Raw genomic sequence first — 17,179 nt, forward strand, 5'->3', positions numbered from 1 at the left:
AAGCTCATGAAGTCAACAATGAAATGCAGCACACCAACAGTATAATAAACCCCACAGCCCAAACCCAGCATACCCATTTCCTCCCCTTCGTCTTCCTCTGATTAGCATAGAAAAGACTGTTGGTTCCACCACTGATGAAGCTCCCCCCAACAGCCACATTCTGTTCAATATCATCCATCTTCTCCCCCTGTGCTTCCACCAAAACAGTCATATCAAGAAAAACCTGATGAAGCTTGTCCAAGCTCCTCCTAATGTTCATCACTGCTTCATGCCTTTCATTGCTCTCCAAGCTTATCACCTCGGTTTTCCCTCTAAACAATTCAACTTTCCCACCACCCGAAACCATCTTTTCGATCCATTCCTCACTCGGTTCCTTCCCCATTGCATTGTAGTAGCTCCTCTTGAGATCTTCTCCATGATCCAACAAAATCTTTTGTCTCAGTGATTGGAAATCAGTCATCATCTCCCTAAGCTTAGTTCTCAACCCATTGGTTACCGATGTTCTCGTGCGATCAACCAAACTTCCCTCTTGGTATGCAGGTGTTCTTCGATTGTTTTGATTGGATCGATTGAGAGATTCGAGCCTCACCTTCACGACTTGTGTCTTGCGAAGGACTGCAACGGTGTCGGCATCGATGCGATCCCTCAGGCCACGAAGAATTTTAACACTGTGTGTGGACTTCGTCTCTTCATTTAGGTTCTGGAGATCAGAGAGGAGATTGGTGATCTCCTCCATTTCAGTCTTAATTGCTTCAACCTCTTGAAAGAACTGAGAGAGGTTCTCTTCATCTGCGGGTTTGGCGAATTGGCCCTTCTCTACATCAGCCTCATCGGCCTCTATGTCCATCTGGGCTTGTTTCTTCAATTCCACATAACTTAAAAACGATTTTGTCATAAGATCATTCATCTTTGAAACCACCTCGCGAGACCCACCGCCTGCAATGAACTTACAAAAATCAAATCTTGTGAACAAAAAGAAAAATGAGTGCGCCAGAAGCATGCATAGAAGAAGAAATGTACGAGTACAATGCAGACTGCAAAACAGAGACGATTGTTCTAACCAAAGAAACCCATGAAAGTGAAATTCCGAAAATGGGTTAAATCAAGAACTATTTTTTCGTTTTCAGAGCACTTAACCGATGAAAATTGGAAAAGAAAGAAAGAAATTAAAGATGGGGTCTTGTTGGAACCTTGAAGATCGTTGATTGCGTTGTTCTCTGCGCAAAATTGAAGTCCTTGGATGGGATTGCCAGTGATGCTCTCTTGTTGGGGAATGAGAGAGGGCTTTAATTAGGGTTCTGGGGTTCCAACGAAAAGGATGAATGGGAAATTCACAGTTCAAATGAGAGAAAGCTCTGTGAGGGGTTTGATTTTAAAGAGAGAGGAAATCAGAAACGACGACGAAGACGATGGTTCGGTTTGGCCAACGTTCACTTTTTTTCCTATATTTTTGTAAAAAGCCGTTATACTCGATCCCGCCAAGACCCTTTTTACACTTTTCATGCGTGGCTCCTCCTAAAATTTTAATGTCCATAATTTATAAATTCTATATTACTGCTTGCTTCCTCATATTTTAAAAAATATTAAAAAATCGATTTGTCCATCAAATTTGTTTATCCTATTATATGCTTTATAATGGAAATTTAAATTTTTCTTTAGAAAAAAAAAAAAGAATATCACATATTTGGTCAGGTATGCAAAATCAACCAAACAAATAATATAATTGTACCTTTTTATATTAAGAGCCAAATTTAAAGGCCCGTTTAAGTGTGAAAAGTAGTTTTTATTTTTTATTTAATTTTTTAAAAAGTTATATTAAAAAATTCACCTAATTTTTCATATATACGACATTTGTATGAAATAAGTCAACAACAAAATAGTATTACCTCTATTTGCATGCGAAAATAATTTTATTTTTCATTCCTAATTTTTTAAATAATTACAAAAATGTCACAATATTTTTAATTTTTTTAAACTTATATTACAAATTGGAAAATATATTTTCATTATTTTTATAAATTTTTAGTTTTTAGGATTACGCATCGGGTATCCACGTGTCCGTTTTACGGTCCACGTGACTAATCCTGCGCCCCTTGAAGTTGACCCTACAACTCCAAAGGGAGGGTAAATTCAGGAGTTCAGGAGCAAAAATGAGCTCAGAAGGGTTTGAACACCTGATCTCATGAGAGGCACTCCCGCAGCCCACACTACCACCTGAACCACACCCTGGGGGTATAAATTTTTAGTTCTTACTCTTACTTATGAGAGCATGAAGTTCAAATCTTAATCATAATTTGTGTAGACTATGCATACAATTTCTTATAAATCCATACAAATATGAATTCAAACCTCAAAATCTATAATTCCAAATATTACTTTACATAAATTTTGAAAAACTAAAAAACAAGTTGTCATTTTGGTGATTATTTTGAAATTAAAAAAAAAAAAAAAAAACCAGTTGACATTTCATATTTCATTGGAAATTTAAAAATAATTAAAAAATTAAAAAATATTTTCCAAAACTAAACAAACCCTAAAATTGTGTGAAATGAATGTTAAGTCCAAAATAACATCATTCTCCTGGATAGTAATCCAAATATATGTTAAGAATGCTTAGTCAAGTTTATTTAGATTTGACCCCTCAAAATGTACGAATAATATTCGCCCCAAATGAGGCTAGAAATTTCCTTGAAAATGAGATTAGGTCTTGGGCATCTCTTCCAAGTTGATGCTTTTAACCTTAACTTTTAAAGGCTTTAATCTTCGCCTCGCATTTGCACTTGAGGAATAAAAAATAAAAAAAAACTATTTGCCCTATGTAAGTATCTAAATTAGAATACACCTTTGTAATGCGTTTGCTATAAAAATATATTGTATTAGGACCAAGTACGTGTGATAAGCATACTTATATTGTAAAACAAGCTTATCAACATCAACTTGTAAATTTGAGATTACTTGATTCGATTCTCACAGTTACCAAAAACACATTAGGATTGGTTTTTTTCTTTCTTGATAATCATAATAATCCTCATACGATCATTTAGTTATGTTCTTATTTAAAGTCAACTGAATTTAATTGATTAATAGAAATATCAAGTACAATATTCTTCTTAAATATCAAAAAATCAATGTTAGGAGACTCTTATATCCAAACTACAAAATTGTTCATCCTCAAGTTAGACCAATCACCTGTTTGATGAATAGCTCAATTGCCTTCTCTTATATAGACAGCCCAAATTCAAAAAGCTTACATGAGTTATTGGGAACTGAAATGTCATCAATTATGCTTCTTGCATTGACCAATCTAAATTTAGTCCTATTAACCATTATAATATCAATTTGTAAATCACCTTCACAACACAACTAGAAATCCCATTTTAGAGCTAATTCAATAGTTCGTCTAATTGCAAATGCTTGTACCACTTTATGAAGAACATCATTGCCTCCTTTTTTTTTCTTTTTTCTTTTTTCTTTTTCTCATAAAAGCTAAGAAAATCCCTTTCAAAACCTCAAAACGAAATCAATATCCCTCAACAACTTGATTTTGAAAAGTTTGAAAAATTTCTTCGTTAAAGTTTATATTTGCGGAAACACCTAACACCTTCATACCAAATCATTCATTTTAAGCATCATGTAGTTTATCACAAATCCATTAGCCCACTATACCTTACTTTTCCCCATGCTATAATTTTCTACTACACCAAGTAGGCCAAATTAAAATTACTAAACTACTCTACATCCTATTTACCCAACTTATGCTGAATTTACACAACTCATTTCTTAAATTTTGATCGCACGAATAACAAGACAAATCTCCAAATAGATCAAGGCCTTTAAATTTGACCTTAACTAAAATTTTAAGGCTTGAAAATTATAGAAATTTCTATGAAAATTTCTACGTCAGTGACAATTTCAACTTCTATTGTGAAAAACGTTAAAAAAATATACTCTGAAGCATAAAATTATTTTATAAAACTTTGGAAACTATGAACATAAAAAATAATCGAAACATAAATGTCTTTTAAACTACTAACACTTCTATCATTTCAAAAGAAACATCATTCTCTCATTTTTTTTTTCGTGATAGTTAAGGAAACTTCCTCGTAAAACTACAACCTATATCCTTTTTTTTTTACCTCATTTAAAAATACTTCATACAAAATTACATTTAGTATCTTTTATAGGAAGACCAACCAACCCAATGCTTAAGCCATCCCCTCATACCTAAGCCTTCCATTCATAACACATCATTCATTTTAAAGCATTTCATGTGGTTGATCACAAATAGCTCAATGGGTTCCTACTCCTTAACTTCCCTCATAATAGAATTTCTTCTACACTAAGTAGGCCAAATCAAAATTTCTAACTTTACTGAACCCATTCCAAGTTTTCACAACCTATTAAATTTTGTATGGGCACTCAAGATTACTAACCCTTGCCAACTCTTTACCGAACTTATTCCAAGTGTATACAACCAATTTCCTTAAATTTTGAATGTGCACTTTGTAACACCTAACTAATTGAGCCCGAAGCAGCATCGCATAACATTAATAGGACAATATTTAAATAAATCAAGGTCTTATATTTTGAATGTCACCAAAATTTGAGGCTTCAAAGTTATAGAAATTTCAATGTCAATATTACTTTTGAACCCTATTTCAAAAATGATGAAAATATGCAATAAAGCATAAAACTTTGGAAAGTACTAATATACACAATAATACAATGCTTAAAACTAAAATGTTATAGGTATTTATGATGTATGAGGTCTAATAATTCTAATATAATAATGATATTCCTTCAAACAATAAATAAAGTTTATAAATCAATTAAATATTATTTATCATATAAATACATGCAGTTTGGACATAAGCGGTCAAATAAAATATCCAACTAGTATGTAAATTCAATCTTTCATATAATTTCAAAAGTTGAAATGCTATTTGTTCCTCGTAATAATCGTCAATAAAAAAGAGATAGATTACTAAAAAATAAATAAATAAATAAATATACTTGGGCCATTAATCTCAAGTTTTATATTTTTTTTCCTCCATGAATAGAACTTCAATATATTTTACCAATGTTTCTAAACTATAACTTTCGAGTAGTCCGTATAAAATTTTAATATTAACTTCGTAAATCGAGAATTGATAGCCATTTCAACTTCAAGGGGCTAGTGAAAAGCAAAAAATTACTGTAAAAATTGACTATTTGATGAGAATTTAAGACCACCAATAAATGTATGAGCCTCATCTGCTGTTGTAGATGCAACTGATATCAAAATTTAAAACTAAGAATTAACGGTCTCAATTAATATTCTCAAACCTGAAATAAATTAAAAACGTAATTGAATGTATGCTAAGGTTTATCCTTCAATCAAACAATAATTAGTTAATATGATTAGAATAATGAGAATGCAAAGAATAATATATACAACTTAACAAAATTCAAATTATTTTCAATATCAAAGATTCAACTCCCAATTGTTTTCAAAATGAGCAAGGTTCAAAAGTTTTAGAAATAAATTCAATATGACATTCCTTTTATATAAACATGGAGTTCAATTTTTCGAGCCAAATTTAGGTTAAGAATCACACACCCCAAAATGAGGATCGACTAAAAAGATGCAACCAAAAAAAAAATAAAAAACAACATGCTTTTCATACATATGCATAAGCCTCAAAAAACAATGTTTAGTCTTTTTGGGAGTTGCTATTTTAGATTGAGCCTCAAGGCGCTTTAGACATGCTTGACCTGAGCGTTGACTGGGCCTTTTAAAACATTGAATGAGATTGTGTTCACATTCTGAATAGTTATTATACCCAAAAACTAGCTAGCACCTGTGCGACACGAAGATGGCAGATTGTAACTGGAAGGACAGCTCCTTTCAGACTATGTGCTGGATTTGTTGACAGGCATATGTACCAATTTATGCTTGCTCAATTTTCCGGGCTTTCGCAGCCTCGAGACTCCTTAATGTGGTTGAACTCAGCTTATTTCCACTCGACTTTTCAGGAAGTAGATCGACAACTTCTATCTGCAGACAAAATCCTGAACAGTAAAGCTTAATCTTCAACAATTTGTTTCGGGGGACTACTAAGCAACTCCCTTTTGCATAAAATGTTTCAAATGAGTATTTTGGCAAATGCATTCAAACTAAAATCAAACCTTTAGTTCTGAGAAGCCTCTTTCAGCTCTCTTCTTGTTAACCGAAATTCCACCAGGCAACGTCTCTTTGCTGCTAGACAATCACATTATTCATTCCTGTTGCTATTGATATTTTCTTGGATAACTTAGCATACCATGAAAATGCAGAATAAGGTAATGCAGCATGTTATTTATTTGATTAAAAACTCCCAACTACATCAATAATCAAAGGAATAACATTATGATGCGATCGCACTTGAATCCCCCAGGATCCATCCTACTCAGTCCAGTTGAAAGACTAGTTAAACCATTATTTTATATAATAGGGGGCGCAACCGTATATTAACCAGATATCCTGGGCACCGAAGTATCCCCACCCATGGCACAAGGTAAAGCAATCAAAAAGGCCCTGGGGTGTAGTTCAGGTGGTAGTGTGGGCTGCGGGAGTGCCTCTTACGAGCTCAGGTGTTCAAATCCTCTCGGGTTCGTTTCTGCCCCTGGATTCCTGAAATTTACCTCCCTTTGGAGTTGTGGGGTCGGCTTCAAGGGCGCGGGATTAGTCACGTGGACCGTAAAACGGACACGTGGAAACCCGGTGCGTAATCCAAAAAAAAAAAGGCCCTGGGGTGGCCTAGCCATCCAAACTTTTGGATGCTGAATCATTGCAAAGATCCAAAAAGCATCCAGGCAGAAGCAAAAAAGCTCTTCTAGATTCAAGTTTTAGATCAGTTTGACTTTTAGGCTTCCAATATTTGCACAAACAAGCATAAGCTCAAAAAAAAAAAAAAAAGAAAAGAAAAGAAAAGAAAATTTTGCATAAATAAAAAAATGTGTTAGAAAAAATAAGTAATAATAACTACTAAAATAATAAAAGATCTCCGCAACCCAATTCCATATGATACAGATGACAACAATGTGGATCAATAGACAAACCTAACAACAATAGCCTCCAAATTTTCATATCTGATCGAAGGACCATAAGGATCTGTAAGAGGTTCAACTTGTACTACCAGCTCTGGCTTGACAGACTGAGAAAGCACTTGCATGAAAAAGGAAAATAAACACTGTCAAACACAATAATATAAGAATGATTTTAGTACATTCAATCTTTCCCTGACAACAATGCTTGTGCCGGTGTTAAGCTGTCCAGCACATACATAGGAATTAGGAAATTATGTGGAAGAATAAATAGTGAGAAAGGTGGAAAAGGCATAAGACACATGGAGCAAATTCAAACCCATAAATCGAGCTACAATAGATAAAAATTTCTTTGAAACTCCATTTTTTATGTATTCTAATGCAGACAACTTGTGATCCATCAATTTAAAAATGAATGGCATGCAACTGTCCAAACTTAAAAAAATGAAACAGGATATCCAGGGCATTGTTCCATTCAAATACCTTGATGTAATTTTCAACAGCATGCATCCGTTTCTCGATCGGTTCTATTAGATCTGGAAACTGCAAAAGTGATGAAAAAATCATACCATTGCATATTATAATCAGCACAGATTCAAACGCCTAAGCCTTCAAACTAGGGCATGAGTCACATAACCTTTAAATTTCTATTACAAGGGTGTGGCTGGGGAAATTCCAACAGTGAGGAGCATAAATTTTTGTTAGAATTCACAAAAAATTTAGCTTCGTTAGATGAACAACTACGAATGAGTTACTGGAGAAATTCAAGAGGACTATGTGTGGAGTGGTAGGATAGTATCTCAATGGTGTAAATGCAATTTGATTCTACAAAGGCATTCCTTCTCAGGAAAAGTGGTCTCAAGAGAGTCATCTGTTAGGAATATGCGAACAAATTCCGAAACCTATGAGAAACAAATAGAGAAAGAATAACGCCAAAGAAAAAATTCAATCACACGCACAAGACAATATTTACGTGGTTCGGCAATTTTGCCTACGTCCACGGAGTTGCAGGGATTTCAATATTATCAGGAAGAAATCACAGAGAGTGTGGCGATACAATTCTCTCGCTCTCGTTCTCTCTCGCGGATCCAACCACCAAAACCCTAATCACCCGAAAGCACCCTTTTATATGTTGTGCCTACGGTTCCGTTCCGAATGGGCTCCAAAAAATTTTCTCCGGGGGCAACCCCCACAAGTACGGCTTGTACCGCTTAGTCCATGAGCGCTGCGGCTTGGGCCGTTCACTCCATGGACTAAGCCTTAGGATAAAAATCTCTAATTAAATAGAGGTCGGGTTGTCATCCAAATCAAAACATAACTAGGCTCCACAAAAGCCCAACATCATCCTGGAATAAAACATTTAGAAATTAGTCTAATTTATATCAGTATCCTATCTTCTCTGAATATTGTGAATTAGATCCCTGATCTATCCACTATAGGCTGATATCCTAATGGTAGGAAGAACCATTAACTGTTCTGCAGCAGGAAAATATTGCTGTCAAATTCATATATCAGAAGAAAATTTTATGGGTTAAATGCATATGTAGAAGGTCATATCAGCATAAAGGTCATATGTACATATGTAGACCCATCGTGGTCCACACTTTGCCTGGACCACACATACATGGAAGCTTTGCGCACCAGGCTGCTCTTTATCAATATTGAAATTAGAGTCAATAAAATGAGCATTCATCAGCTCAATAAATGTAAGTACTGAGTAGTAGGACAACCTTACAATTTTTTTCAAGAGAGATGAACCTCTTTTACTTTTGACATAGTAACATGACTAACATCTGCTTCCCCTCCTCCCATTTTCTTACTACAAGCCAACCCAACTCGAAGACAATTAACTCAATGCCAGTCATGCCTAATGTAGGAACATGAGTACGTAACTAACATCTGTTTCTCGTATATTAGCGATGCTACTATTTTAATAATTAACAATGTTTGAGTCATTTCTTTATTTATTGCTTAAAATATAACAGCTGTCAGTCATGACTAACATTAACTTCATTAAGCTTATATGGAGTTTAAGCCCAAATGTTCCACATGTACAGACATGCAGCAGCTGAGCTATCCCATGATCCTTGAACAAACTTTGTGACAATGAAAAAAGCAATTGGGAAACTAGGGATATTAGAGGTTAGTATCGCTTTTAACATCATTATCACAGAATCACATGGAATTAAATTATTCTACTAATTGAAGGTTGGATATAATCATACCTTTTTGTTAGTCAACAAAGGACCATCACAAACTCCCACCACAATCCAATCCCTAGCCAGCTCCGCTGATTTCTATCAAAAGATTTTATTTTTCCTTTTAACTTTAACGAAGATATGAAAGTTCAAAAGAGAAAGGAAAAAAAAAAAAAAAAAAGGAGTTGAGAGGGCACTAGGATGGAAAAGAGAAAGAGAGGACCTTGAGGAAAATGCAGTGGCCATCGTGTAATCTGTCAAAGGTGCCTCCAAGAACTACGGCTCCATATGAATTTGGTGCAGAAGAGCCAATACCTTCGGAATTCCCATCTGAATGCTCCAGACTCGCCATTCAAAATAAGAAAGAAATCCAAGCAACAAAGAAGCTGCTGATTGATCCAATACCCAACAAGTTACTGTTTTGGCTCTACTTAATACTGGCAGGAGGCACGCGCCCAGCTCAATACTTAGCCAACGTATGCACACAGTAGCAAATCCAGGACCTACAGCCAGTGGAGGCTAAGACTCTTGTGCATAACACACTTTAATTTTTTTGATTTTACACAATTAATTTATTCTAATTACTCATTTACAATTACAAAAATATCACATATAATTTATGCTGCGTTTATAATTCCTTCAATAGTTGAACTCTTCGCTATCAATATAACACCATTACCCTAACCTTACATTCGTTGTTTGGTTCACGTAATGTTTACTCGGAATAAATTAGTAATACAAAAAATTATGTTTACATATAACAAATAATAATGTGAAACTTTTTATAATTCCCAAACAAGGAATAGATAAGGAATAACTATTCTCAAATTTTACCATGGGAATCTCTATTTATTTCTTATTACATGTTAAATGAAATAATAAGAAACAAACGAGGAGTAGCTATTACATATATTGTCAAAATTTTCACTATATTCTATCTTATTCCAAGTAATAGCCAATCTGCAAACCAATCGACCCATAAGTTCCTTATAGTTCAAATATTAGCAACATTGTCAATAACAACAAATCTCAAGAATAATAAACTACTGGCGAAATTTAAATAAATATTAAAAGAAAAACCATGTGTTGTCCATTCTTAAAAGTTCCAAATGCATTTATTCAACTGTTCTCTAGTAAAAACAAAATTGTTCTACAATGGAGTTGGAATTTGGAAGTTCCCGAATAGGTAATAAAAAATTGAAGGGTCAAGCTCCTACAAACAAAGATTTGGACTATAGGAATGTAGTTTCATACAAGGAATTTACCCTTAAAAAGATCAAATTAATATGACAAAAAATAAAAAACTTGGGTTCACCTCAAATTATGGCTTTTAAACAATTTAGGAATCTACTTTTGAAGAAGGAATTTATCCATAAAAAAAACATCATATTATATAACAAAAAAAAAAACGTTAAGAGTTCACCTCAAAATAGAGTATTTACCAGAATAACTCAACCAGAAAAAACTACCAAAACTTTATGAAATTTTCAAAAAACATTTAAAGAAAATAGCATTACCTATGGCTGAAATGATGAAATCAGATCTGAATCAAGCATGATCGCGGGAGGCTTGAGCACGAGAAGAGCAGAAGCCACAGAACTGCTCGCACTCAGGCGATTGCGCGTACACGAGGGAGGATCAGAGCGAGTACTTTTCCAGAAGACGAATTGATAAGGTGGTATGGCAGAGAAAGGTCTAAAAACCCTACCCAGAAATCATAATCTAAGCTGGCGGGATGGGTAAAATCGGCATTATAAATATTGATTATTTTTTACGCATAGATTGAAAATGATTCTCTAACCTAGACATCTCTATTGAGTTTTTTGCAATTTTATTATTATTTTATAATAAAATATAAAATAATACTATGTTAAAAAAAATTTTAAATCTCGCTGTAGTAAATGGCGAGATTTAAAAGGTCAGACCTTCTTATTGTGACGCATGGCATGTTGGGAAGTAAGTCCTACGAGATTTGTTTCGGCCCTTCAAACGTCATTTCTCCTTTAATTTTTTGCACATAAAATAGAGACTAGAGAGGAGACTGTTACAAAGCCGAGAGGGCAGAGGCCGGATGTAATGCCCCAACCTAGGTTAGTCAGGGAGCACTGCGTCTCTCCTCCTCTACCTAGACCAGACAACAAGGGGGTCTTATCTGACTAATGACTGACTCCACAAACCAACACGTGTTCTTTTCAGTATGTTTTGTCCTCACTCAACACTTTCTGAGAAAACTTCCCAGAAGGTTACTCATCTCAAGATTACTTCAAGTCAAGCACGTTTAACCGAAAAATTCTTATGAGAAGGCTCCTGAAAAGAAAGATGCACCTTATTGATATGAGTAGTAACATCTAATCCTTTTTAAACTTTTCTTCCACGGGATATCACATTCTCCCCTACTTGCAGAATGCAAAGTTCTCGTTGCGAACCCACATTTCCAAACTCTGGCAATGTGAATCTCATCACACTTCTAGTTAGGTAATTGCTCTGATATCATTTTGTAACGCCACAACCTAAGTTTGTCATGGAGCATTGCGTCTCTCCTCCTCCACTTGGATCAGACAATAGGGAGGCGGGTCTTATTGGACTAATGACTGGACCCATAGACCAACATATATCCTTTTCAGTGTGTTTTGTCCTCACTCACGCACACTTTCAATAAAGTCACTCATCCCAAGATTATTCTAAGCCAAGCACGCTTAACCGTGGAGTTCTTATAGGAAGACTCCCAAAAAGAAAAGTGTATCTTATTGATATGAGTAATAACATCTAATTCTTTTTAAGCCTTTCTTCCACTAGATATCACAATAAAGTTTCATAAACACCATATCAGAATCAACCATAACGTAAATCAATCTTGAAGAAAAACTCGTAGGAATTGTTTCTCTCGCTTAACCCTAGAACGTATGGGTAATTTGATGAAAAGAAGAGATGACAGCAAGAGGACAATTTCCAACATGTATATATATATAAAACCATTATCCTACTTGTTAGTTTTGGTGTATTCCCAAGAGGGGGAGTGAATTGGGTATTTAAAATTTGTTAAAATATTAAGTATCATTGCAAATAATAAACAAATTAGGAAAGTGGGTAAATGTGGGGTATTTGATATTATTCGATAAGGGATTGTTTCCTTGTTTAGAATAGGTGATTGTATTATATAAGATTGGGATGTACATATGAAAAAAATTAATTCAATGTAATTCAAGGCTTCCACTTACATGGTATCAGAGTTAGGGTTTCTTAACCTTAGCTAATAATGGCCAGCAGCACCAGCAAAGGGGCAACCTCATCTGGAAAATCCGACAGGGATTCCGAGGTTACGTTCGCCGGGGGTTTGAATGGACTGGACAATGCAACCTTTCCACTCTCAGTGGAGAAATTGAACGGGAAAAACTTTCAAGAATGGGCTCAATCCATAAAGTTGGTGATTGAAGGAAAAGGGAAACTAGGTTACCTTACTGGAGAAAGGAGGAAATCCGACCCTACTGATGTCGTCGTCGTGCAAACGTGGAGATCCAAAAAATCCATGGTCACGGCTTGGCTCGTTAACTCGATGAAGCCAGCAATTGGTAAAATATACTTGTTCTTACCCACGGCAAAGGATGTCTGGGATGCCATTCGCAAAACCTACTCCGATGTTGAGAGCTATTCACAAATCTTTGATATCAAATCTCGGTTGTGGCAGATGAGGCAAGGTGATAGGGAAGTCACGGAGTATTTCATGGAGATGGCCCATCTCTGGCAGGAGCTCGATCTAAGCATCGACAAGGAGTGGGAGTGCTCCGGTGACAGCACACGATACCGAAGGAGGCTGAAAAATGAAAGGGACTTTGAGTTTCTTGTCAGCCTCAACTGAGATCTGGACAACGTGAGGGGACGCATCCTTGGTTGGCGACCTCTTTCTTTAACCCGAGAGGTCTTCGTAGAAGTTAGGAGGCAGGAGAGTAGGAGGCATGTGATGCTGAGGCCCCAAGGTGATGGGGTCGGACTGGACCTATCCGTATCTGCCCCAAATTCAAATGGGAACACTAATGGGCTTGATGTCTTGGCCCTTGTATCAAAAGGCCTAAGAGGATCCCGTCAACGACCACAAAAAGGTAAATTATGGTGTGAACATTGCCACAAAACAGGCCATTCAAAAGATACCTTCTAGGAGATTCATGGAAAACTGGCAGATTGGAAGCCGAGACAATACCAAAAAAATCGTGGGTACCAGGCAAGAACTGACGGGTCAACTAAAAAATTACAAGGAGAAAAAACTAATAATACCTCCCCAAGTAGTGCATTCAGTCTCCGATGATTCCACTAATGCTCACTTAATGGGTGGAGTGGCACCGGTTACAACCAAGTTAATTAGCGGGGCTGACCTTAACCTAAACCTTACCGGGATGGTGCGCTTAACTTTTCAAACCGGGTCTAAGCTAATCTGAAACTATTCAATAGGGTTAGTCTCCCTCTTCAGGCCCATGCTTGGAATACAACGAATATAAAATTTACGTACACGGAAATACTTCTTACACAAGCAGATTTGTAACACTAAGTACAATCACAAATCAATGCACCCCAAACATGTGAGAACTATAAGCTTTGTGCAATGTGTTCAACTACACTCTTACAAATGTCAATATGCAATAACCTCAAAGAGTGTGCAAATAACCTATCTTTGAAACTAACAATTAATGTTAATCAATCACAACAAGTGTTTCAAAGAGTTGCAACAACGATGTACAAAAATATCTTAAATGATTTTCTCAAAATGTAGTTCAAGAGATGTTGGAAAAGAATGCTTGTGAAAAATATTTGCACAATCAACAACACAAGTTAAGTAAATCTTGCAATGGTGGTGCAAAGACCCACTAGCTATAAGGTTTTCCCACACAAAGAATATTAGTTAATCCGGGGAAAAACCTTTCACTAAACTCTCAAACAAAATTAACAAACAATCAGAGTAATGAGAGTAATAGCTTTGTAGGATCTCTCAAGATATACTCACTCAAAAAGATTTGGCAAGGGAATGATAAAATGATGAGTATATGGGATGTGTATGAAGAAAGAGATTTCAAAAAATTTAGAGAAAATTTTTCTTAATCAAACTCTCTAATCTTATGTTAATCTTGCAAATGAGGCCCTATATATGGACATGGGCCAAATTATAATCGTTAAGGACATAGGGGTAATTATTAGTATTATTTAAAAGCCATTTAAAAGTATTAACCATGTTTAACCTTTTTTTAAACTCGGCAAAAATATAACAACTCGAGAGTTTTTGGGTGCCTGACTTGAGGTTTGGTCACCTGAACAGACACAATTAGAAAAGTTATTTTCAAGGTTTGGGTGCCCGAATATAGGTTTGGTTAGCTGAATGAGGCAATTCCTCAAAACGTTCGTGGTTCGGGTGCCCGGTCCAAAGTTCGGTTTGCCGAACTCAGAGGTTCGGTCGCCCGAGCATGATTTGAACGCTGAGGTTCGAGCTGCCGAGTTGTTGGGAAATGTCAGATCAGTGGTTCGATCGCTCGTGGAAGATGCGTTCAAAATGGTTCGGTTTGCTAAACGCAGGTCAACATGTTGACCCGTCCATAGTTTGGTCAACCGAGGCAGTTTGAACTTTCAAGTTCAATCGCTCGAATGCCTTCTGATTTTTACCTCAGATCATTTTCTTTGCACTAATTTTTCACCCTAATAATATGAGAACTATGTTAGGGCTTTGTGCACTTAAGTGTGGAAACCCAAGGTCCATCTAAGGTCATTTTGAAATGGTCCCAAAAAATTCGACGTTGGCCGACCGAAGGGTGATCCCTAAGGTCTGTCTATGGTCTTGAGCTTATAAGTTCCTGCATGCATGACGCACATAAATTATTACAAACCAATCCTACTTTACTATTACAGACCCAAATTAAACATGATATGAATTATAACACAAAATAAATCTTTTGGATCTTTAGTTTTCAAGTTTTCACGTGCCATCAAATGATTTTACTAATATAAGCTTGCACACAAACTTGATAGATATTAAATACCAGAGTATTTGTCACAATCAAAACAGGGTATGACCCATAGGGTCAACACTACTCCCTATAAAAGTAAGCATTTATTGGAAAAACTCTTCAACTTCCCTATTAATTCTCCATGAATTTTAAAAAGCCATAACCTTCTTAATCCTTTAAGTCAAAAAATGTTTCATATTGCACTCATTCAAGTGGGACATATTTCAACAACATACTTTTAATTTATTTTATTTTTCTTGTGATTTGTAATGAGTTATTTTCTAAAAATTCATATATGTCAATTTGGAAATAATCTAACCCCATGTTTGCGGAGATCTTGAATTTAAATAAGATATAATACAAAATTATTTTAAATTTTGTATAAACCTACCCAAATTTAAATTTAATGTCTAAAATTTATGTTTCTAAACGCAGCATAAATATTTAAACTTTATTAGTCCAAAGTGGATTTTAATTTAGTAATTGACAAAGGTCTATATATATATATAGTGTGTGTGTGTGTGTGTGTGTGTGTGTGTGTGTTGATGAGCCATTTGAACTTTATTTTTGACCTATTATTTTATGAGAAGAAAAATAGAGAAAAAATTATTATATTTAATTTTTTGTCCTTATATATATATATATATATGTTGATGAGCCATTTGAACTTTATTTTTTACCTATGATTTATGAGAAGAAAAAAAGGGAAAAAATTATTATATTTAATTTTTTAAGTTTAAATTTTAATTATTTAATAAATAATTATATGAAAATAAATTCAAATCATGTGAATACATACCATGAAGTACATACAAATGGTAAAATTACTATAAAATAAGAGAGAAATTCACTTACTCCCCCTACACTATACAATTTACTACAAATGTCCTCTTGAACTTCTAAAAATATTACTTATACCCTTAAATTATTTTCATGGTTGTGAAAAACTCCTTCAGTTAACAATAAATAGTTAAATTTAATGAAAATTATAATGCCAATAAGGGGAAAAAAGAAAATAAATTATTTTCAGGCATGGATGACAAAAATAAAATAAAATTAAAAAATAATAACAAATAAAATATACTTACAAAATTAATTAGACAACAAGAATAAAGAAAAAGGGATAAAAATTAGAGGAATTGTAATTCTATAAAATAAAAATGCACTATATCCGCATTACGTGGATAGAATAATATACATAAATAAAATAGCATATACTGTGTAGTTCTATTTATTCACATAACATATATATTATGAGTTATATTGTACTATCCAAAAAAAAAAAAAAAACTTAATTTAAGAAATAACTTAACTTTATAAACAATTTTTTTTATTTATTCATAAAGTTATTGTGTTTTATACATAGAGAATATAAATTATGTCCGGAACTTTGCCCAACAATTTTTCGTAATCCTACCGTTGTTTGATTCTCATCATCGAGAAGTTGTTATCGAGTGAAATTAAAATAAAAAGGTATAAAATTATTCTTATTATTTTAACTCATGGCTGTTAACTCCATTACCTGTTTGATAATCTAGAGGATGTATGTATTACATTTACATTGAAAAGTTTAAAGAGGCATTTATAGTGGATGGTCTAATTTTAGCACGTACTCCTCCAAATAAACCTTGCAATTGAACAATACTCGAAAAATCCACAATATTCTATTTATTTCATTAAATAACATCCTTTCTCTTTGCAGAATTTCTTTTTTTAGATCTTTTTTCCATGGCAAATATAAATGCATTACACGAGGCCCCCTAATTTATTTATTGCAATTTAAAATGGGGAAAAATAGAAGCAAAGAACCAAAAATGATATTTAAGTTAAAACTAACAATAGTTGATCATCTCATCATGTAGTTGCATATTTAGAAAGGACCATCTGATCCATGTGTAAAATTTCAAGGTGTACTCAAGAGTACAGCAGCTC

General features: G+C 34.5%; 1 protein-coding gene across 1 annotated transcript; it reads right to left on the minus strand.

The window, feature by feature from the left end:
- Positions 1-4: 4 nt before the first annotated feature.
- Positions 5-10,956, minus strand: LOC131156591 (syntaxin-112-like). The gene is made up of 9 exons (XM_058110432.1): positions 10,781-10,956; positions 9,487-9,766; positions 9,291-9,362; positions 7,549-7,608; positions 7,081-7,175; positions 6,169-6,238; positions 5,940-6,037; positions 1,027-1,034; positions 5-936 (listed from the first exon to the last, which is right to left on the minus strand). Exons 2-9 carry the CDS (start codon positions 9,613-9,615, stop codon positions 5-7), a joined length of 1,464 nt encoding a protein of 487 aa, XP_057966415.1. The 5' UTR covers positions 9,616-9,766; positions 10,781-10,956.
- Positions 10,957-17,179: the final 6,223 nt, after the last annotated feature.

The sequence above is a fragment of the Malania oleifera genome, chromosome 1 (genome assembly GCF_029873635.1).
Source record: "Malania oleifera isolate guangnan ecotype guangnan chromosome 1, ASM2987363v1, whole genome shotgun sequence".
Lineage (NCBI taxonomy): Eukaryota > Viridiplantae > Streptophyta > Magnoliopsida > Santalales > Ximeniaceae > Malania > Malania oleifera.